Genomic DNA, 25,278 nt, shown 5'->3' on the forward strand with positions numbered 1-25,278 from the left:
TTCCTGGAGTTAAGATATTTCCTTCTGCGACTTAAGCAGCTTCTCATGCTGCCACAACGTCCCGTTTCTCCTTTAGCGGGAGATTAATGGCTGGTATTGTGGAGGGGGCCTTATGCTAAAGGGCCAGACTGGAGAGGGCCTGATGTGGCCTGGTTGTTGCATATGCATATATACCTCCAAAGATCCCGTCCAATGCTTCAGGCCCAAAGATGGCCAAAACTTTCTCTTCCTCTTAGGTGAGAGAAGGAACTGAAATGATAACCCCAACCAATCTTGTCTGCAGTCCTCCGTTTTGTCAAACTTGCGTTCCTCCACTTATTCCTGACTTCTTCTGGGCTTTATACACATGTAGCCAGCAGCATTTATTTTTTTGAGTGATTTCTGCCCAGTTTTCCTTTTTGTCAGCATTCTACGTATAATGCTGTGTTTCAGCCACCTCCTCCAAAGAACTGCAATTTCTTGCTTTGAAAATTAGGGTTTTCGTGTCATTGTACCTCCCTATGAATTAATGCAGCCTCCTCATCTACAGGATCCCTTATACAAAGACATGCCATTGTTGTAACATTTACTCTGTCTGCATGATGAAAATTATCACTATGTGCCTAAGTGGTCCATTGAGAAAAATAATAAGAATCAGAAATAGCTTTATTGCAAAGTATGCTTGCGCATACAAGGAATATGTTTTAGTGATATAAGCTTTCAGTACACAGAGACAACATACAGACAAAAAAAACATATGTAGATATAAATAGACCAATATTTAAAAAAATAGATAAAAAATAAGTAAATTGTTTGAACGGCTGAACCAAACCAGACAGTGATTGAAGTGCACAGGACAGACTCAGTGATGGCTGGGTAGAACTGTTTCAGCATCTCCTGTGGCAGGTTAAACTTCCTCACCTGGCGAAGAAAGTATAAGCTTTGTTGGGCCAATGGAATCAATGTGATTGTCCCACTTCAGGTCCTAAGAGATGGTGGTTCCCAGGAATCTGAATGACTCCACTGCAGCCATAGTGCTGTCTATGATGGTGAGTGGGGGGGAGTGCAGGGGGGTTTCTCCTGAAGTAGACTATCATCTTCACTGTTTTGAGTGTGTTCAGCTCCAGGTTGTTAAGACTGCACCAGACAGCCAGCTGATTAATATCTTGTCTGTAAGCAGACTCATCACTGTCAGGGATGAGACCAATGACTATAGTGTCGTCTGCAAACTTCAGGAGCTTGACAGAGAGGTCTTTAGAGGTACAGTCTTTAGTGTACAGGGAGAAGAGCAGTGGGGAGAGAACACATCCCTGAGGGGCACCAGGTTGGTGAAAATGCAGGAAGGGGGGGGGGGGGGGGGGGGGGGAGAGTTGGTCAGAACAGGTGGGGGGGGGGGGTTAAAATCTACAATAAAATTTATTCAGGTCTTCAGCAAGTTGTTGATTCACTTCAGTGCAAGAGGATGGTGTCTTGTAGCTTGTGATGGCTTTCAGACCTTTTTCTGAAGGTGAGTCATTGGAAATTAACTGATCTTCCAACTTTTTATCGTAGGTCCTTTTAGCCACTCTAATCTCCTTATTCAGTGTGTTCCTGGCCATTAAGTCCTGTTATCTTGGGTTTATTTGGAACGGGGATGGTGATGGAGTCATTGGAAGTGGTCTTCCAACTTTTTAGCTCTAATCTCTTTGTTCAGTGTGTTCCTGGCCTGATTGTACAAGACTCTGTCCCCATTTCTGTAGGCATCCTCTTTGGCCTGACAAAGATGTCTAAGTTTTACTGTAAACCATGGCTTATCATTGTTGAATGTTAAATAAGTCCTGCTATGAATGCATATATCCTCACAGAAACTAATATAGGATGTTACAGTTTCTTTGTCCAGATCGGTAGTAGCTGCTTCAAAAACACTCCAATCAAGTGAGGTCGAAACATTCTTTTAAAGCACCCTCTGTTTCGTTGGTCCATCTCTTTACAGTCTTTTCTACACGTTTAGAAGATTTACATTTTTACCTGTAAATTGGTATAAGATGAACCAGGGAGTGAACAGACAGACCCAAAGCAGCCTGTGAGACAGAGTGATAAGCATCTTTTATTGCTGTGTAACAGTGATCTTTTATATTACTGTCTCTGGTGGGACATGTGATGTGCTGTCAGTATTTTGGTAGTTCATGGGAAAGATTTGCTTAATTAAAGTCCCCGAGAATGATTAAAACAGAGTCAGAGTGTTGTTGTTCTGTCTCTGATCAGTGAATTTCTGTAAAGCTGAGCTCACCTGCGCTTGCGGAGAAATGTTAACACTCATATGAATAAACAAATGAATCTCCTGAGGAGAATAGAACAGCTTGCAGTTAATAAAGAGCGCTTCTAGATCAGGACTTCTTTAACACAGTTAATCCATTCTCCACCTTTCACTGATGTAAAAGCATGTCCCGCCGCCGTGTGATTTCCCCGTCGATTCTGTGTCACAATCTGCTCTAAACAGCTGAAAGCTGGGCAGATGGAGTACACTGTCCGGAATGGCATCATTCAGCCAGATTTACGTGAAAGACAGAGCAGCAGATAATTTCCAGTCTGTGAAATTGTGAATTTTATGAAATATTTTCTAAGGCCATGTCATGTGTGTTTTTAGAGTAGCCTTATCTGATTGATTTATGTCACTTTTCATCTCTGTAAGATCTCATATGGAAACACCCCTGTGTGCTCTGTCTGTGTTTTTGGCTCTGAATACTCCCCCATTCATGATTCTATTGTTCTCACAAAACAAGTCTTTCACACCTCCGCCAGGTATGACACATTATTTGCTTTATTCTTTTATCATTATTATTTTGTTTTTATTTCACCTTTATTAGCCTTTTTTGTGGTACTTAAAGCTTTACAAAGCCACCAAGCTGCAATCTCACTTCAGTCTCAGTATGCATTTACCCCTTATTTATCAAAAGTCTCACTATAAAAATACAACATTTTCTTACGATCTTACATTAATTATTATGACAGAAATGCATTATAAAAAACAAATGCACCTGTTATTAGAAGCATTAGAGCTAACGTCAGCATCAAGCTACATTAGACAATTTATGAATTTATTAGTACACTTTTACTCAAAACTCACTTTAAACCCCGCTTGAGTGTTTGTAATAACATACTTTTGCAATCACGGGTGGAATTTGGTCGTTTACATCCAGTCCCTCCAGAAAAACGCGGATTCTTTTTGTGATTGTTGCGGGCAAAAATCCTTGATTTTGCGGCACATTTTCTTAAAAAATGCGATGGAATATGTAGGATATTTTTGCAATTTTAATGCGATGAAATTGCGTGAACTTGCAAAAACTGCGGTTTGATGAAAAAAGGGTGATTCCCCCAACACCTTTTTCTCACTAGGCTACTACCTTAACCCTTTCGAGTCGATTAACGCATATATGCCTTTTGAGTCATTTTCACCTGATAACGAAAAGAACTTAAATTACACTCTCAGTTTTAATCGTACAGATAAGAGCAATACATCAATCGAATCTGTAAAGGGTCTAGTTTTTTTTGGATACAGACATAATAACAAAAAACCTTTGTGCACTTATAAAATAAAGATAACACACAAGGTGCGCTGTCTACAGTCTTTGTCTCCGCTGATCGTCATGTACAAACATTTCATTAAAATGAACTGTAACTCCGATAATACTCAACGAAGAGACATGAGAGAGATATTTATAGAAAGCCTGGAATGTCTACTTTTAAACTAAACAAGTGCTGCCGAAAACAAATATTCTGAGATAAAGTAATCCATATGAAAACAACGCAATGTCTGTTTTTCTTATCTCCGCTCATTCTATCTAATATGACCACGCCCCCGCGCTGAACGCGCTATTCAGATTCAAACTGAAGCGCGCGGCTTGAATACGCCCACACAGAAGAAAAAACAGCCAGACTATTCTTCAAGTTTTTATTTTATTTTACTGTTTGCTTCGTGATGAGAGGAATAAGACATAAATCACCCCAAAAAGATGTGATGTGGTTGAGGATTTGAGAAATGGATTTCCTCAGAAAAAAAGAATGAACCCTTTTATTCAGCAGAGATCATAAACGTGAGTAAGTCTCTTTTTATTTATTTGTACTAGTTTTCACATAAAGTGTAAACATTTTACTAGTCAGACTTTTTCCAAATACTTTTTCCAAACTATAATTCCTGACTAAATGTATAATCAAGTGAAACATTATGAAGTTTCAATAACAATATACAATACTATACCATTCAAAAGCTTGATGTAAATAATATAAATGTGACAAATAGAGATAACTCTAACAAATGTAAAAACAATGCAGTTCTTTCAATTTATTCCCCCTAAAAAAACTGAAAAATATTCTCAGCTCTTTTCAACATTAATAATAATAATAATAATGATGATAATAATAAATGGGGTTTATTTGGTAGAAAATAAGATTGTTAAAAGGATTTCTGAAGGATTGTGTGACTAGAGAAAGGATGCCAAAAAATTTGAAAGTCAGCTTTGATTGTTCCTAATAAACTGTTTAACTGCTCCCCCAAGTGGATATTAAATTATGTTGTGGGATAATTAAATATATTCTTAATAAACTACAAACATAAAATTATATACTTTTATTTTGTTCTCACATTCTTTCTTGTAAGTCCTCCCTCAGAGTGGCACAGTTGAATGAGAGGCTCATTATGCAGCTCATTATGCAGGCCTTTGTCTTCTCAGGTGTAAATCACAATGATATTCATGATAGTTGACGCCTACTCGCATATGACTTTTACCAACAAAAAGTGTTTTAGAAAATTTAAATCAATATATTGTTTTCTGTGAGTGAGTAAACAAGATGATGTTCACATCATTCAGAAAGAAAAATTCTTGGCTACAAGCTCCAGTCCTCAACTTTTCCGGCAACCAATTTTATGTATGTGTTTTATTGCCTTATTCAAGTGATTTAACATTTTTAGTTTTTCACTAACCATGCATAACATTTTTTTTCTCAAAAATACAATCATGTACATGCATGCATTTCACATATTATTATAGCCCAGTTTGTGCTGATTACAGTGATATTAGACTTTACCCATTTAGATATTTATAAGAAACTGAAAAAAGCACAAATGTCAGGGCATGACAAAACTTCTCAAGGCCCCAAAAATACCCTTAGACTCCAGAGGGTTAATGTAAAGAATAACTTCTTATTACTTCCTATGATAAGCGAGCATACTAAATCACAGAATATTTAAGTTGCAATCTCTTACTGCAACGTAAATTATTTTACATACTACTAATATAATTACAACTGTAAGTTTTTGGTACTGTTCTGTAAGAAAAAGTACAATCCTACAACTGTAAAGTTGCATCAACTTCTGAATGAAACTACAACAGTGTTAGTAGCGTAGTGAGAAGGAGGTGTTGGGGGAATCACCTTTTTTTCTCTATTTCATCAAACCGCAGTTTTTGCAAGTTCTCGCAATATAATTTGGCTCCACTGTCATCTAACAAACCGGGAAACTGCTTCACGCGTTTTTTTTTGCGCTTATTTTTGTTGGCAAATAAGAATGATTTGCGCGCTTCAAGTTTCACCCTGGTTTCACTACCGCAGAGTTTGCAAATGATGTTCACGTCACGTAATTACTTCACTTCAGAAGGTTCCCATGGCAATAGGAGGAAAATGGCCCTTTACTTGTGTGAAGTAAACACAACATTTTTCAACTTTCTGCTAATATAAATGTGAGTTTTTTGCAACGAAAATACAGGGATTATGAAATCATGCTAGCCCCGCGTATTTTGCTTTCTGAAATCGGCAATTTATGCGGCAAAAGAGCGGCGTATTTGAAAAAATGCAACCCCGCATAAATATGCGGCCTTTGGCTGATTATGCATTAAATCAAGCGATCGCATAATCGCGTTTTTCTGGAGGGACTGTACAACGCTGCACAAGTTTTTATATTTTTTATATAAATGCCTCAGATCTCAAGAAAATTTAATACCAAGCTTTACTACCGTAATCGCAGGTTTATTATTTGAATATTTGGACCCACATTATATTAAGTTGCCTTAACTACTATCTACTTACATTTTAATTAATAATTTAGTACAATGTACTTATTGTGTACATACAAGTTTTTACATTGTACTTATATTTAAAAAAACGACATGTAATTACATCTGTATTTAATTTCTGTAATTACATTTATAATTACACTGTTGACCCATAGTTTACACCTTAACCCACCCTTAAACTTACCCATACCTCCAACCCTCTCCCTAAGCTTACCCCACTTCAATAGCAGCAAAAGTGTTTTACAATACAACATGAACACAATAAGTACATTGTACTTGTACTTTTTTTATGTACGTACATAGTAGTTAAGGCCACCTAATATAAAGTGGGACTGAATATTTTGTGTGTACAGAGGTGTATCAGTGTTGTTATGGGCACATAACAACCACAAAGTATACACGAACCATATGACACGATGTTACAGTGTCCGGTTATGACACTCTAAAGATTGACAAGGCGAAGGACCAATCAGAGTGTGTCTGACACACAGCATGAGCACACAGGACTGCAGACTCACACAGATCACTGGGAGAGGCTATTTATCATCAGATCGCGTAAATCAGTGGAAAATTAAAAGAAATTATGATTCTGTCTGAAGAAATATGAAGTAAACATCAGTAAATATATCCATATATCCCCACGGATATGCATCTTTGGTCTATAAATCCTTATTGACGCTGTTCAGTGAGTCTATGTGAACAAAAATAAACCGCTGCTGACGTGACTGAATATGAATGAGTGGTGAATTTCTGTTCAAAATGTGGCATAATACGGATTTATTATTTTGCACTCCTGACATAAATTACTAAATAACTTTCACTGCAACAATGTTTTATCAAAACATTGGTCAAATATCGAAGCTAGAGTCTTTAAACTTTTAATTGATGCAAAGTTTGTCCAGATGAAGTAAGACAGTGATGTTTAACATGCTGTGAAAGTGAAACATTAATAATCTGGGGCCGTCGCCGATCCTTGAACGCAAAGGGGTTAATGATGCATTTGTAAATGATGATAAACGCAGACAAAGGCTGCAGACAGCACTCCTTGTTTGTTATCGGTCCCACTTTATATTAGGTTTTTATCGTTAATTGACTCCAGAGGGTTAAGGGACTGCGCTTAATTTAAATAAGAATAATTAAATCATTTAATTTAATTATTTAGCCTGACATGTTAACTGTTCCAAAATGTTCTCTGTTTCTTAAAAATAAAATGTATTGTGTTCCGTGGGAAAAAAAGTGGTTGTTGTACCCAGACATTTAAAAATAAAATATTTTAGAGCTGTAATTGCGATACTGTAATATTTTTATCTAAGGTTATCATACCATCAGAATCTCATACCCGACCATACTTACTACAGACATCTGTATAAATATGACAAAATGCCTGCAAATGCTGTTTTTGTCTCTAGTTTTGGAATTCCATTTAGAGCAGATGTAACATTTGACAAAATTCTACAGCCATTTACTGTGACAACATTTTGTTAACTATTTTATGGAAAACCATTACCTCAGTATCTCCAGTTTAGAGTTTGGACTCTTAAGTCCATCAGAAAGAAGCTTCACTCCTGAATCCTGCAGGTCATTGTTACTCAGATCCAGCTCTCTCAGGACAGAGTTTGATGTTTGTAAAACTGATGACAAATTCTCACAAGACTGAGCAGTGAGGTTACAGATGGAAAATCTGAACAAGAAGAACACAGTAGCTGTGTAAAGAATAAATCCTAACAGTGTGATTTTTTTAGTAATTATTTTGCAAACAATGTAAAATAATTGATGAAACATTTCAAACTTAAACCTCAGTATCTCCAGCTTAGTGTTTGGATTCTTCAGTCCACCAGAAAGCAGCCTCACTCCTGAATCCTGCAGGTCATTGTTACTCAGGTCCAGCTCTCTCAAACAGGTGTTTGATGATTGTAAAACTGATGACAAACTCTTACAAGATTGAGCAGTGAGATTACAGATGGAAAGTCTGAACAAGAAGAACAAAGTAACTGCATACAGAATAAATCTTAACAGTGTTTTTTTATAATTAACCTCTAACAGAATTAATAAAATATTTGAAACTCAAACCTCAATATCTCAAGCTTAGAGTTTGGACTCTTCAGTCCTTTAGAAAGCAGCCTCACTCCTGAATCCTGCAGGTCATTGTTCCTCAGGTCCAGCACATTTAGATGGGAATTTGAGGATTGTAAAGCTGAAGACAAACTCTCACAGGACCGAGCAGTGAGATAACACCCACATAATCTGTGTAAAGAACAAAACAAACAGCGAAATTAATGTGAATTTATGAGGTTATGTCGTTTATAATCTGCAGTACGATTGTGTTAAATACAGTGTAATTGGTAACACTTTATAATACTTTTATAATACTTATACAATCACAATAATACATAACTCATAAAACTATTGTAGTTCATTGGTAGTTTATAAATTGTAGTAATAACATTTATAGATTATATAGAAATAGTGAGTTCATCATTCGCCACTGTAATAAAGTTTTCCTGTTTAATTAGCTTATATGTAAAGAATTAGATGATTCCAAGATGATCTTGGAAAATCAGAAAAAAACATTAAATGCTTTAACCTGAGCACCCCCCATTATGGGACTCACAGCTGAAAGTGCTTCACCTAACTTATAATTGTAACAGTTTCCTACTTCGGTGTGTTACAAACATAATTTTGGTGTATTTGGAAAGAAGACCCTTTGGGCTTTACTTTTTATCAACCAGATTTGATAATGCTCAAACATATTAAAATTTATAGACACTGAAGTGCCTTGAAATTTTTTTTACCACACTTAAATATTTTTTATTTGATATAAAATGATATAAAAATACATGAAATGAGTCCTGGAGCAATCTAGAAAAGTAATGGGTTGAAAGCCACATGTCTCATGAGTTTCTATTTCAAATCTGAATAAGATATCATGAAAAATTAGACTCCTGCAAATATTTTTATGAGACTATGTCTACACCCCCACCCCCCAAATATAAAAAAAATATACATTTCCCTATAGTATTGAAGGCTTCTACAAACTATTTAGTCAGTAAACATACCACTGCATAGTTTTTTCTATTATAAAACACTAGACAGAAACTTAACCATCATATAAGTGATTTGTTTGAGCACTAGAAAAATACAATAAGAATAATTTGAGTAAGAAAAATAAGAATACTAAGAAAAATAAAAAAAATATTTAGCTTTGTTTGCCAATTACAAAAAAAAAACAGAGATTTCTAGAAATGCAGCATTAACAATGAATTACGATGCAAATAAGTACTGATGTGCTGATGGCGACTTATACAGATGGTAATAACACAAATGCGCCATAAAGTAAATAATCCACTCTCTCTATTCATATAGATGCATTCACTTTGATAGTCAAGATCATACTGTAATTGTCAGGGTTTGCAAGGGAGGAACTCAAGTGCAGACAGGATTCTCAACACAAAAGGGTTTATTTACAAAAAGGGAAAACAAAAACCTACGAGGGGGAAAACAGGACTAGGGCAGATACAACAAATACTAAATAGGACTGATTAAACAAAGACTCAAAACAGGAGAACACTAACTACAAATAACACTCACGGTTATACAGGATACAATATTCAAAGGGGAATACTCTTTCACAAGGCTGACAGGTAGGGACACATATGAGGAACACAATGAACCGACGCAAGACAGAGCACACTAGGAAAGCTAAATAGGGGAACAATTAAGACACGACAGGTGGCACAGATAGCAATCACGACACGACTAGGTTAACAAGGGGGGCGGGGTAAGGGAACGAGCCAACACAAGCACATGGCCCAAAGACAAGGCCATGTGCTTGAACACAAAACACGGGTCTGCCATGATCCTGCCTCAAGACTAGGAAAAATCAAGGACACGAGGGCAGGATCATGACAGAACCCCTCCCTTAAGGAGCGGCTTCCAGACGCTCCTCAAGGGAACATCAAACACAGGACATGACTGACATGACAGACTGGGACACAGACACAAACCAACAAGACATGACAAATAATAACAACGGCAAACATGAATACACAATGGCCGGGTTAGGGTGGCAAATCAAAAAAAACAAACAGGGAAGGGGAGGAGGCGGGAGCACAAAGTTCATGGGGGACAGCCTAGGGTGGGTGGGAGGGGTAGGGATCTTTGGAGGACAGGACGAAGGCTGACTACGGGGGGTACGGGCAGGTCTGGGTGGTGAGGGGTGGGGAGGGGTCTCGGGACAACTGACAGGGGACATGACAGGAGCAGACAAGGGACGCGGGGCAACACTTACGGGACGCGGGGCAAGACTTACGGGATGCGGGGAGACGACAGCTGGACACGGGGGGACAACATCTACTGGACACGGGGCAACATCTACTGAACACGGGGGGGCAACATCTACTGAACACGGGGGGACAACAGGACACGGGGCACCTACGGGACACGGGGCAACATTAACGGGACACGGGGCCACATCAGCAGGACACGGGGCCACATCAGCAGGACACGGGGCCACATCAGCAGGACACGGGGCAACACTCACGGGACACGGGGAGACGACATCTACGGGACACGGGGAGACAACGGCAGGACACTCGGAATTTCTGAGGACAGGGTCTGGGGACAAGACAGGACTGACGGGGACTTCTAGGATTCGGACAAGACTAGACAAATAATCTGAAAAGGCTTTAGCAGCTAGGATAATTGGCATCTCCTTACGAGATGAGACAGCCTGTACTAGAGTCCTTGCTGCAGAGTCGGCCGCGGCACTCTCCTCCGCTCTCACGACTGCAGACTTGCATACAGCTCTCTTTGCCGGCTCGGGCACGCCAGCGCTCACCGCTGCTGGCTCGGGCACGCTCACCGCTGCTGGCTCGGGCACGCCAGCGCTCTCCGCTGCTGGCTCGGGCACGCCAGCGCTCTCCGCTGCTGGCTCGGGCACGCTCACCACTGCAGGAGGAGACAAAGTCGCAGGACCGGAAGACCCCTTCTTCCTCCTCTTCCTCCTTGGCCGTGGTGCAGAGGTGACCGCTGGGTCAGAGACGGGTTGGGGGAGTTCGGTCTCTGGCAGGGCTGACTCCGACGCCGACGATTCCGAGGCAGACTCCCACGACAATCGTCTCCCTCGCTTCATGGGGAGACTGCAGGCTGTGGAAGGCGCCTCGGGGCTCTGGGGGGGACTTGCCTGATCCCCCAGGGTTGCCACGGCCAGGACACGACCCTCTAGAATCGTTGGCAGGTGGGTAGGTGGAGGGGACCTCTGTGGCTCCTCCTCTCGACCGCTTGCTCCGGAGCGACCTCCCCTGGTCCCCCGGAACACCACTAGGCGAGAGCCCACAAAACCATCCCGCTTGCTGGCTGATGACATACAGCATTGCCTCCTGTCTGCTGAGTTCCATCTTGGTCGGTTCATTCTGTCAGGGTTTGCAAGGGAGGAACTCAAGTGCAGACAGGATTCTCAACACAAAAGGGTTTATTTACAAAAAGGGAAAACAAAAACCCACGAGGGGGAAAACAGGACTAGGGCAGATACAACAAATACTAAATAGGACTGATTAAACAAAGACTCAAAACAGGAGAACACTAACTACAAATAACACTCACGGTTATACAGGACACAGTATCTTAAAGGGGTTACCAGGGTATTATCACGAATCACAATCACAATTCTTAGGGAACAAATCTCAATGAACCGACGCAAGACAGAGCACACTAGGAAAGCTAAATAGGGGGAACAATCAAGACACGACAGGTGGCACAGATGGGACAATCAAGACACGACTAGGTTAACAAGGGGGGCGGGGCAAGGGAACGAGACAACACAAGCACATGGCCCAAAGGCAAGGCCATGTGCTTGTACACAAAACACGGGTCTGTCATGATCCTGCCTCAAGACTAGGAAAAATCAAGGACACGAGGGCAGAATCATGACAGTAATAGCGAGCTGATCTGAGATGATTTGCACTCAAACAGATGGTAATCATGCAGATACATTCACATTCAATATAAAACACGCTCTCACATATATAAAAACTGTTGAAAAAGAAAAAAAGATATAGGTGATTGCTATAAGTTCACCCTCCGGTGGATTGTCTCATTCTGTTTGTGACACTGTACACTGCAAAACCATGCCGTTTTTTTACTACCAAGACGCAGTTTCTGACCGTGAGTTATTCCATAATGGACGCAAACTGTTTACATTTAATTTCTTCAGCGACAGAACTAAGGAATTATGATCCATATTACGTCATTACTACATTGGACTAAACGTGCTTCATGAGATGTTGTTCAGTTGACCCTTACCTTTCTAACTAAACTGGGATTTACAGCTGTGGATGTGTTTATGACTCGTTATTATGACGCATCTGGTATGTACTGCATTTCTAATGTTCATGTTTTTATATGTACTGCTTACACAAATGTAGCAAATATAGGCTTTATAAACTTTCCATTGAAAAACAGCGCTCTGTCATCGATGCTTGAGGCTTAGATCTTTATAATGATACATCGAATGTCAAGATTATATTTGTTCAGTTTCATTTAATCTATTCATAAACACTGACACGTGGAGGTTGAGGGGCGTTCAGGACGCCGGCATCGGGGTGCAGGCTAAGAGGTTGTCTTGTTGTTTGAAGTCGATTAGCATTTTCTCCTGAGAACCCAGAAAATAACTTATTTTAGACTTTCAGTTTTGATCGTACAGATAAGAGCAATACATCAATCTAATCTGTAAAGGATTTACTTTGTGCATTTATAAAATAAAGATAACGAACAAGGTGTGCTGTCTCATCGTTGATCTTCATTTACAAATGCGTCTGTAATAGAGTAAAAACTCCATAATCACGGGAAGAAGGAGGCGAGAACCGGCGGACAATAAAAACCAAAACTTTAATAATAAAATAAACACAAAACGGGGGGGGGGGGGGGGTTTGGGGGGCCGCTCCCAGTGACCTGCAGGAACCTGGGGGTAGGACAGACGAGGTGAGAGAAAAGGAGATGGAAGGATGCGGAGCGACAGAGACGAGAAAGGGGAGAGAGAGAAAAAATATTGTTCCGGTTCCCAGACACGCTGCCAATCGGCCCTCCACCAGCTGGGTGATCTCCTCCGTGGTGCCTGGTGGTAGCACTGGACAACCTTCGGCGGACGGCACGACACTCCACGGCCACCTGGTCGATGCCGACGGCTGGCAGGAGTCCCCTATTCCCAGCTCCTCCCCATTCAGGCAGAAGGCAGCCGCCCCTCCACGTCGCGGGCGGCCGGCAGTGAGCTCGTCCATCCCCGGCAACTCACTCAAGTCCACGGCCTCCATGGCGGCACACTCCCTCACCCTGCTCGATGGCACTGCGGATTGACCACAGCGGCGAGGGATCATCAGCAGCAAGTTCCTCCTTCTCCCAGATTTCAGCACCATTTTAAAAGATTAAAAACTCCATAATCACAGGACAATCAAAATCAAAACTTTAATAATCAAATTTACACAAAACACGCGCGACAGCCCCTCACGGACGGAAGTTGTGAACAAACCAAAACCAAACACAAAATAAAATCCATGCCTGGTCCTCTCTCGTCCTTCACTGTCGTCGCTCCTCTTTTGTATCCTTCCGATCTCCTCCATGGGACTCGAGACCATTCCCATGACTCTCGACCCCACCCCACTCGTCACAGTAACTCAGTGAATACTCAATGAAGAGACATGAGACATATATCTATAGAAAGCTTGACATGTCTACTTTTAAACTAAATAAGTCCTGCCAAAAACAAATATTCTGTGATAAAGTAATCCATATGAAAACAATGCAATTTCCGTTTTGCACATCTCCCTTCATTATCTTCTAATATGACCGGGCCCCGCGCTGAACACCATATTCAAATTATAATGTTTCACTGAAGTGCGTGTCTTAAATACACCCACACAACAGAAGACAACGCATCGAGACTGTTCTTCAAGTTATTTTTATTTTACCGTTTGCTTCGTAATGAGTGGAATAAGACATAATTCACCCCAAAAAGATGTGATTTGGACCTCAGGATTTGAGATTTGGATTTCCTCATAAAAAAAGGAATGAAGCACTTTATTCAGCGGAAAGATTTTGAAACACCTTAAAGCTGCAGCTTGGACAGTGAAGGACCCAGGGTGATAGGGTGTTTCTGGTCTTTGATCTTCAGACACCCTCACCTGGGCGACCCAACCGGTGTTGATCAGGACCCGGTTTGTGTCCAAGCAGCGCGCTACTCCATACTTCTCCCCTTTTGATCCATAAGCACCTTGAGTCTTTTTTGGTGGCCTCACTGATGTTTTTATTGGCTGCAGCCTACTTCTATTGGCTCACAGCGGGCCCTCCTTCCACTCCCTCTGCGGCCCCGTCCACACGGAGACGCGTTTCTTTGAATACGCACAAATTTTTTAGCGGATAGGCGTTTCGTCCACACGCATCCGGCGTTTTCGTAAGGTGAAACCGCCATTTTTTTTAAACCGGGTCCCAAAGTGGATAAATTTGAAAACGCCTTCTTTGCGTTTTCGTCTGGACGGCTAATCCGTATATTTTCAGAAACGATGACGTCATCAGCCCACGTCTCCCCCCTAGTCAGACACCTCTACGTCATGTAACGGCAACAAAAACATGTACAAACACTGAACGATGTATTATTCCATGTTCGATTGTGTACCACGCGCAAGGTTTATGAGCATAGTCCAAGTCTTCTCTGTTTTTAGTGTATCTCTGTGTCAGAATTACAGCGCCACATACTGGTCTGGCATGTATACTACATCATTATGCGGTTTCGTGTGGATGCGGATATTTCTTGAGACGAGGAAAAAAAAGATCGGATTGGGGTAAGCTACTTCTCCGTGTGGACGGGGCCTGCATGCCTCAACCAACTCAAGATATTTGGCCTTCTTCCTTTAGAAAGCCTCCTCCATCCTGTCCTCCCAGGGGACAGTGAGTTCCACTGTACAAACTGTATGTTCTGTACCCTAACTCTACCTCTAATCATAACTGGTGTATTTAAACAATGTGATCTAATGAGTATTTGTATATTGCATTTTGTCAGCATTATGTCATTTCATATTTTAAGTGGTTATGTTTAGGTTTGTGTTTATACTTCTTGTATCTGTAAATATATCTGTAAAAATAACTTTGATAACACCATAATATGTACAGATTAAACATTTTACCACAATTTATAGCCATTATTAAATAAAACATTAAATTCGTTTTTAATAGATATCACCCAATAGTAGTACTGCTTTTTGTACAGAATTTATGTGCCACATACATTATAAAGCACTTTCAACACTTTCAAGTGGAACCATTACAATATGTCTGTCCCCTGCAAAATGTCAGGATCTTACTGTTATGGCATTCTGATTTCATGCATTACAGTCTTAACAAAAATGTTTCTAAACAGTACCAGAAAAGGATCTTCAGCTTGAAACTATAGCAGAACCCTTTTTGGTGATAAATAGAATCCTTTTTATAGGCTTCCACAAAGAACCATACTTGAAAAGTTATACATAGAACCTTAATGGTATTATAAATTAGATTTTTTTAATGATGGTTTATTTTCATTAATTTGCAAATTAGTATTTTTATATGAATAATATAAGTATTAATAATGTTATTTGTATATATTATTTATAACTATTGTTTTTTATACCCCTTTATCTGCCTAGTTTTATATCGGTAACACTTTATGATAACATTCAGTTATAAGTAAATTATACATTATTAATTATTGATGACTAATCATTTACAAAACATAAATATACATTCATAAATGATTAACTATTGTTAAGTTAACATTTTAGTAATGTTTAATTCAGTTATAAGTCACTTATAAGTTATTAGTTAATGATGAATGAATCATTTACAAAACATAACTTAACATTCATAAATTATTAACAAGGGGTATGCTAACAATTTATACATGTAAGTTATCTTAAAAAAATAAATCTTGAAATAAATCAAACAGACCATTAGTAGATAGTTTATAAGTTATTAGTTTATAAATTATTTATCCATTATAAATCAATTAAGTATTTATGTCAAAATATTTTGTATCATTATCTCAATAAAAAATTGTTAATCATGAACAAATGATGAACAAACCATTACTAAATTATCGGTATATGATTAATTGAAGAAGTTGGAAACTGGTCTGTGTTCAAAAGCACAAATATGCAGGTATGCTAAAACACTATTTTTAAAAAGAGTAATTTATTTGTTCTAAAATAGATATACATTTATAAATGCCTTAGTCATGTTATTCCAGTGAGTTGTGTTAAATCCTTTCTCTATTCTTTGTGTAGTGTGGTGAATCTTGGGATAAAATAAACCTCTCAACCGGGGTTACCTTCAACTCCATGTGTGTCAGAGAAGACAGCTGTCTATACCCTGACCAGTCAGCACTTACCCTGCAGTACGCAGTACAAAGTGTTCATAATAAATAATTTACAAAGCTTTCTGCATCCTCTAATCTAAATTGTAAACTACTCATTACTTGTAAATGTGTTACATATCATTTGCAGATCTTCCTGTTACATGATTCATCTCATTATATCACTTTACCCAAGCTTGAACTTAATTTTTTGTATATATAAATAAATTAACACTCTGCCACAATTTAATTAGTACTTAATTTTTTTTTCTTATTTCTTACGTAGTCCATTATTTTGTGCATTTTATTCCAAGTCTTCGGAAGTAGTACGATACAATATTGTAGTAGTAGCCCTTTATTGTCACTAGTCACAAGTACCAGCGAAATTAGCCATCAACCTGTCCATACATACATACATACATACAATATGACAGTGGGGTAGACAGGACAGGAAGACAGGGTATTTGAGGAAGAAATAAGTACAGCATAACATTAGGTAAGTGAGGAGAAAAAAACCAACACCCAGACTATGCTCCTTATGGTAGCACAGTATGAGAACAGGAAAAACACCTCAGCACAAAAAGCACATAATCAATACACCATAGACACATGACTTTGCAACTGGGTACGGAACTTGGGGTGGTTGAGGTTATCCAGCGCAGGCAAACAGCCATCCGGTCCCAGCAGCTTGAAAGCGCTAGTCACAGACCCGCCTGCCAGACTGGAGGAACAAAGCGGCGAAGGCGGGGAATGGGGGTTGGGAGGGTGAATGCATATCTGTATATGTGTAAGAGTTTGTGTATTTGTAGGCCTGGAGAGTTGAGACTCTCTCTAGATGCCTCAGTCCGCAGATTTTACAGCGTCACAGCAAGTTGCCATGGAGACGTCCTTGGTCAGGTCCTAGATAGAGTCAACAATCAGCAGGTGTCTGAGGAATGCAAGAGAAGTCAAGCTGCCCTGCTCGCCTGGGAGATTTTTGTCATCCAGCCAAGGCTGGTAAAGAAAGCCAAAAGAAGATAAGATACCAGTTGTTTGGTCTAGTAGCCACATTTCTTTTCCCGGTCACTATGATTTTTAATTTGTCCATTGGTCTCCAAATTCTCCAATTTCTTTTCCAAATCCGTGAGCTTCTTCATGATGTTATCCATATTGCGGTTAATAGTCTCAGTCTCAATGCTGACCGCTCTGCCCAATGCTTCAATCATGACGGACAGGCTTGTGAGGCTTTGGACAGCTGTTCCCGTCTTCTTAATTTTCTGATAACCCAGGGCAAAGCCTAATCCAATCAGCAGAAGACCTGTTATCATGGTTCTGAATAGGTAGATGTCTTCAATGTCCTCCACGGAAAGAGTCGCCAGACACACGACCCGCCAATTCGCCCACGCGTCCATCGTGTAGCCAGCTGCAAACGTTCCGGCAGGGCAGTCAGGTTCCCCCGAACCCAGGCTTCTCGTCAAGAAGATGGTGTCAATTGCGTTGAGAGACCAGTTTATCAGATCCATATTCCAGTTTAGGAGAGCAGTGCAGAGAGAGTCTCTCAAGTAGACAAGACAAGAGAAAAACAAGCGAAGCAAAGAAAGGCAGGGAGGGAGAGGAAAGAAATGCGACCGCCTCCGTTGAGAGCAAGAGAGAAGGGAGAATAGCACCATGTAAGAAAAAGATTTGTTTGCTGTAATATAATCATTATACATTAATAACAGTACATAGCTGCTGACTCATCCGTTAACTTAAAATTTTCCAAATTGGCACTTCAACACAACGACACTGGTTTGCGACAGTGACATCAAACCTCGCTCCTTATTGGCTGTCACTTGTGATTTGCAACCACCATAAATTGTTTGCGACATGCCAAATTTGAGTTGAGTAGTGTTGAGTGAGATGCAGCGTGATGATTTGGAGGATGGAATTGCAGATCAGGAGAATGTTTGCAGCAATTTAACACTTTAATTTAATTTTGTAACTCACACAAAATTGTTTTTCTGACAGAACACTGGTAATGTATCATACACAACATTTTATCTGTTCTGTATACTGCTTTTTGTAATGTTTTAAATAAATGATTGTGACTAACGTACATTTATCTGTCTGTCACACTTTGTATATTGTCAAAATGGTTATGTTTAAGATTATACGGAGGAGTGGGGAGCTTAAAATTATCCTTTTTATACAATAGTATATTAACTTAGATGACAGTCACTGTCAATATATGTATATATTGTTTTTTTTATTTTTGTGAAGTGGCTAAAAAGTTGTTTATAAGAAATGAGTTAGTGCTCAAAGATATTTATATAATACTAAAATATATTTGTATAAAAATATTTATAATTTAAATATCATATAAGGGACTCATTTCATTTTAGAATAGGGGATTCAGAAACTTTCGCCAGTCATTAAAATGGAATTCACAGTTTAACACGGAATGTCACGGAATTTCTCAAATTTTGAATTAATCAAAAGTAGGTAATTATATTTACAGATACTAGTTCATATCATGTTTTAATTTAAGTGTAAAGCAGCAAAAGTTTATTTAAATATGGATCCTGTATGTTCTGCCTGTCTCTGTCAATGGATGGTGCAGATGCGGGTTTAAACACACACTGAAGCGCCTGACGCTTGTGGTAATTTCTATGTCTGCCATCTAATTAAATGAGGACGTAAGCAGATGAACAACATCTCCAGAACTGCTCTGAGAGTGACGTTTTTTCACTTGAAATTCATGTTTTATGCCTTTTTAATTATTAAAACCACTGTAATAATTAAACCACTGTAGGTGTCATTTGATAACCAGAAAAATTTAAATACACAACACAGAATTTCTAAAGAAAAAAAAATCATAAGGAAAAAATGTAATTAATAAATTAAGTTGTGTTATGCATTCAAATAGTTAGACATGCTAAAACACTGAATTTGAAGAATAATATGGTAAGGAAAAAAAAACATATGATGGGGCCTTAACATATATATATTTTTTTAACTTTTAAGTGAAAGTGACATTCAGCCAAGTATGGTGACCCATACTCAGAATTTGTGCTCTGCATTTAACCCATCCGAAATGCACACACACACTCACACTGTGAGCACACACCCGGAGCAGTGGGCAGCCATTTATGCTGCGGCGCCCGGGGAGCAGTTGGGGGTTCGATGCCTTGCTCAAGGGCACCTAAGTCGTGGTATTGAAGGTGGAGAGAGAGCTGTTCATGCACTCCCCCCACCCACAATTCCATCCGGCCCGAGACTAGAACTCACAACCCTTCGATTGGGAGTCCAACCCTCTAACCATTAGGCCACGACTTCCCCCAAATAATCAATAAAAATTTTAATAAATTTATGTGAAAATGTATACTGTTCATAGATCGATTACAAAACTATACATGTATTCCAAGGGCAGGCTCTAAGATGGTTTAGATCCTACCTGTCCCATCACTACCATTTTGTTATTTAAATGGGGTGTCATCTCAGTTATCACCAGTAAAATATGGAGTGCCACAATGATCCATCCTAGGTCCCCTTCTATTTTCAATATACCCCTTGGCAATATTATTAGAAAATACGGGATTAGCTTCCACTGTTATGCTGACGATACTCAACTATATATCTCAATGAGACCAGATGAAACTTCTCAATTATCTAAGCTAACAGAGTGTGTTAAAAATGTCAAAGATTGGAAGACCATTAATTTTCTCCAATTAAATTCAGATAAGACGGAGATATTCATTACTGGACCAAAAAAACACTACACAGAATCCTGTAGATTTAAATTTCCTGCCTCCTCCTTCCCGTGATTATGAAGTTTTTATATTGTTACATGGCTGCTGTAGGGAGGAGGGTGCCTTTTCCTTTGTATTGTACATGTTTTTCTCCTTGTTTGAGGATTAGATCGGGAGTGAGTGTATGATTTTGTTGTTGATTTTCTTTTGTTTGATAGGTTTAGAAAGAATCTATCCACTAGAACAGATATACTTTTGTTTGTTGTTTTCCATTGTTCCCACTCCTGAAGTTTTTTAATTTTAAATTCTTTTATTTGAGAATTATGTATGCTCTCAGAGCTCTTAATAAAACCTTTTATAAGGGATCTTGTGGTAGTTGTTGTTATGTTGTGGCAGTGGCTCGGGCAAATGCTCTTCTTAAACCCTCAATAATGTTACGTTACCTTTAAACCCCTAGACATTTAAGAGGTAACTGTATTTTAATAGACTGAATGATGCACTGAAAGAGCACACTCTAAATGTGCATGCATGCTAGAATTCACATAATGTACACACTGTAGATGTTTTGGTAGTTTTTTTGCATTGTGAGAAAAAGAGTCACTTGTCATGGAATATTACTTAACTATACAGGTGCTTCTTAATAAATTAGAATGTCGTGGAAAAGTTAATTTATTTCAGTAAATCAACTTAAATTGTGAAATCCATGAATTAAATAAATACAATGCACACAGACTGAAGTAGTTTAAGTCTTTGGTTATTTTGTGATGATTTTGGCTCACATTAAAAATCAATTCACGATCTCAATTTTTTTTAATACTTCATAAAACCAATTAAAAAAACATTAAGTGAATTGTTGGCCTTCAGGAAAGTATGTTTATTTACTGTACATGTACTCAATATTTGGTAGGATCTTCGGCGTGGCGTGGAGGTGATCAGTTTGTGGCACTGCTGAGGTGGTCTGGAAGCCCAGGTTTCTTTGACAGTGGCCTTCAGCTCATCTGCATTGTTTGGTCTCTTGTTTCTCATCTTCCTCTTGACAATACCTCATAGATTCTCTCTGGGGTTCAGGTCTGGTGAGTTTGCTGGCCAGTAATTTACACCATGGTCATTTGACCAGCTTTTGCTGCTTTTGGCAGTGTGGGATGACACCAGCATCTTCAAAAAGCTGGTCAGCAGAAGGAAGCATGAAGTGCTCCAAAATGTCTGAGTAGAGAGGTGCAGTGACTTTGGTTTTAAAAAAAAAAACACAGTAGACCAACACCAGCAGATGACATTGCACCCCAAATCATTACACAGGACTTGGGCTATGAGCTCAGACTCTAGGATCTTGTTTTCCAAATGAAATACAAAACTTGCCATCATCTGGACAAAGGATCTTGGCCCAATAACAAGTCCATTTCTTCTTCTCCTTAGCCCAGGTAAGACACCTCTGATTTTGTCTTTGGTTCAGGAGTGGCTTAACAAGAGAAATACAACAACTGTAGCCAAATTCCTTGACACTTCTGTGTGTGGTGGCTCTTGATGCCTTGGCCCCAGCCTCACTCCATTCCTTGTGAAGTTCTCTAAAACTCTTTAATTCAATTTGCTTTACAATCCTTATAGGGTTGCGATTCTCTCGGTGGTTGTGCATCTTTTTTCTACACTTTTTCACTCCACTCAACCTTCTGTTAACATGCTTGAATACAGCACTCTGTAAACAGCCAGCTTATTGGCAATGGATTTTTGTGACTTACACTCCATGTGAAGGGTGTCAAGGATTGTCAAAGACCATTTTGAAGGGTTAGGAAACCTTTGCAGGCGTTTTGAGTTGATTAGCTGATTGGCATGTCATCATATTCTAATTTGTTGAGATGTGAATTGTGAATTGGTAAAAAGTAAAAAAAAAAAAACATTTTAAACTAGCTAGAAGGCTGATAATCTTTAGCTCGACCTATATAATAATAATAATTCTGCCGAGTTACGATGCCTTTCTCCCCTTTGCGTGTATGTGCAGCACAGCAGTGCAATGCACTAGGCTGATATGGCTAGGAATTAATACTCTCGTTCCAGGCATAATAATCAAGGAACTTTGCTGCCATAGTGTGCATAGCCACAATGAAATTATGCAGCCCCAGTCTGTTCAGCCACACACTTTCTTGTCTTTCACATTCCAAAAGCTCATCTTCAATGTATTCTGGTTCAGATAGATAGTTCAGGATCTGCACCAAGGTAAACATCTTCTGAATCGTCTCTCACAAATGTCTCCATGGTTGCATGGCACACTCTCTGTGCAAGCAGATGATGGAAGTCTTATTTTCAGGAGCTGCGTAATATCATTGCACCTCTTGCACCCATGGTATCGCAGCAAAGCTCCTTGATTATAATGCTGGAATAAGAGTATAGTTCCTAGTCATACTGGCCCAGAAAATAACAACTTTTCATTTTCCATTGGTCTTAGTACACAATCTTAGTACACAATCATTTGACAGTACGTCAAATTTTAAATTGGAAAAATATCAAAACTCTTTGGTCATTTATGAGCGAGATGGTAATGGTCTAATCCGATTCAATGATCTATGCTAAACTAAGCTAAAAGTGCAACCGCCAGACCCTGGAGATCGGCTGAATGGATTTGAAAATGGTGAAACTCAAATGTTCAACTCTTAAGGAGTTGGAAAATTAACTTATTTTCAAATAAAGTGATGTGTTCCCTTTAGAATTTGACTGGAAAGACGATGCACTTTTGAGATCTGATTACACACCTGCAGCTAATACACAAACACACACACACACACACACATAAGCAGCACACTCACGCCAACTTAGGGTGTAGTCTTGTTTAAAAAAAAAACATGCAGCAAACAAAAATAGGTGATTAATCTGTTAAAATGCAACTTATATACATGACTTGTATATTTTTTTTCTCTCACAAACTTAATTTATTTTTGAACGTTACAAAAATGTTTGTCTGTTTCTTTTATTGATTATCTTTGGGTTAAACCATGATTTAAACAGATACAGCACATTCACACGCAATCGCTTTAGCAATAATGCATTCAACCAAAATGTAATCTTGCAGTGCTACTACATTATCAGTAGGCTATTTGATTTTGAAATCTTGAAGAAATTAATCTATCTGTTTAGATAAAATAACTGACAAAAATGTACTGTTATTTTCCTCAAAAACAAAATTTGCTCAGCTGATGGGCTAGTATTAACAAAAAATAAATAATAATAAAAAATAATATATAATAAAAAATAATAATAAAATAAAATAAAGGTCTTTCCAGCATTAAGGTAATAACATCACAGTTTTTTTTATCATCTTGTCTCAGTTGTAAGTTTATAACTATATTAAAACTTGTTTTGAAAAATTTCTTTGTCATTTGAATATTGATTTTAAAATCGATTTAAATCATAAATCAGATTTTTTTTTTATTTTAGGCCATATGCTATCGCCCAGTACTAAAAGCAAGTAAAGAAGGCTCCCTCTAAAATCACTTATGTTGTCAGTTAATGAAGCTATTTTTTTTTACATCGTGTGTATTTTGTTGATTATAATAAGAGAACTTGAGTTTAATTTTGAGGACGTAGAAGAGTTTCAAAGATTTAATCGTGCAGGTTTAATTTTATTCGTTTCTTGTTTTAGGCTAATAATGCATAAATAATGGGAATCGAAATTATACAGTGCTTCATGTTTAAACATGCAACAATTTCTTATTTAGTTTACAGACAAATGTTCTTTCCCCAATAAGTTAAAGGACAGGTAACGAATAACAAAAATGCATGTTGTTTTAATAAAGGAAAAAATATATTTATATTGAAAATATAAATTAAAATATAGGCATAATATATGAAAATATTTACATTTTGCATATTAATCCATGTAGCCAACCCCCCTAAAATAGGATACCACTTTTAATGATCCGATGCAAAGTTAACCAAAATTTATTTTGAATAATATAACGTATGATTAATATAGTATAAAAAATACTGCACACCTTTTAAATGTGTCAAATCTAAAATATGGTTTAATACCATGTAGATTAGAGAAAATATAAATACAGACTCAGGCACAGGCTTGACATTTATCCTGCTTGAATTCGTTCTAAGAAATGCACATAACTTCCTAAGTACCAAAATTTCGTCTGTGGATATTAAATATATTAAATATTTTACGTACAGTGTTTTTCTTTCATTTTCCCTGACTGAAGCCATCAAATCTAACACGTCAGTGAAGCAAAACTGACGTCTATTAGCGAAAATGTGCTTTGATGCGCTTGTTTGATAACTTGTGGTTAAAGCGCCACTCAGCGGTCAAAGGCTGCAGCGTACGTGCAGCAGTAAAAAGGACCTTTTGAATGTCTACTTAGTGTATGAGGCGCTAAATGGTTTAGCTCCTGTGTACCTAAATAGCCTTCTACCATGTTACAATCCATCGCGCTCCCTAAGGTCACAAAACGCTGGACTTTTGGTAGTTCATAGGTTAGCAAAGTCAACTAAAGGAGGTAAAGCTTTTTCACATTTGGCTCCCAAACTGTGGAATAGTTTTCCTGATAATGTTCAGGGTTCAGACACACTCTCTTTGTTTAAATCTAGATTAAAAACCAAAAATTTGTATCAAGCATAATGTATCTTTTAAATTGTGAGTGTAGTTGCATCTGATCAAATGCTAAATTTGCTAAATGATCATTCTTATTCTTTAGCTTGGGTTAAACTAATTAATTTTACTTTGTTGGATCAGCAGCTATGCTAATGATATCTCTATCTGTTTTTATTTTTTTCTAGGATTTACAAAAGCTCCAGTCTTGATCCAGAACACCTGAGAAGAGATGATGCTGACCCTCAGAGGACCCCAGATGATGCTAACCTAGAATCAACAAACAGAACTAACAAATATTGCTACATGTGTGACTACTACATATAATAATTATTCATTAGTAATAATATTAAGAATGTTCATCGTCTGGCTGACCATGTCTTGTATTAATTTTTCTAAAAATCCTGTCATACGTGCACTAACTGAGAGTCACCACTTATAAGCTACTACTAAATATTGTAGAAACATAATTTTCTGTAAAGTTGCTTTGAAACGATTTGTATTGTAAATAGCGATATACAAATAGACTTCAATTGAAATGAATTGAACTGTTAAAAAGGAGTTGAGAATACTTACATGGAAAAAAACTTT

General features: G+C 38.4%; 1 protein-coding gene across 2 annotated transcripts in view; it reads right to left on the reverse strand.

Annotated features, from left to right (window-relative positions):
- Window positions 1–25,278, reverse strand: part of LOC113093031 (NACHT, LRR and PYD domains-containing protein 12-like) — a 72,647-nt gene that overhangs the window by 10,843 nt on the left and 36,526 nt on the right. For both annotated transcript variants that reach the window (XM_026258855.1, XM_026258854.1), the window contains 3 exons: window positions 8,097–8,270; window positions 7,822–7,995; window positions 7,534–7,707 (listed from right to left, as the gene is read on the reverse strand). In XM_026258855.1, coding sequence (XP_026114640.1) covers window positions 7,534–7,707; window positions 7,822–7,995; window positions 8,097–8,270 — 522 coding nt within the window. The remainder of the gene's footprint in view (window positions 1–7,533; window positions 7,708–7,821; window positions 7,996–8,096; window positions 8,271–25,278) is intronic.

Source organism: Carassius auratus, unplaced genomic scaffold, assembly GCF_003368295.1.
Source record: "Carassius auratus strain Wakin unplaced genomic scaffold, ASM336829v1 scaf_tig00214833, whole genome shotgun sequence".
NCBI classification, from domain to species: Eukaryota; Metazoa; Chordata; class Actinopteri; order Cypriniformes; family Cyprinidae; genus Carassius; species Carassius auratus.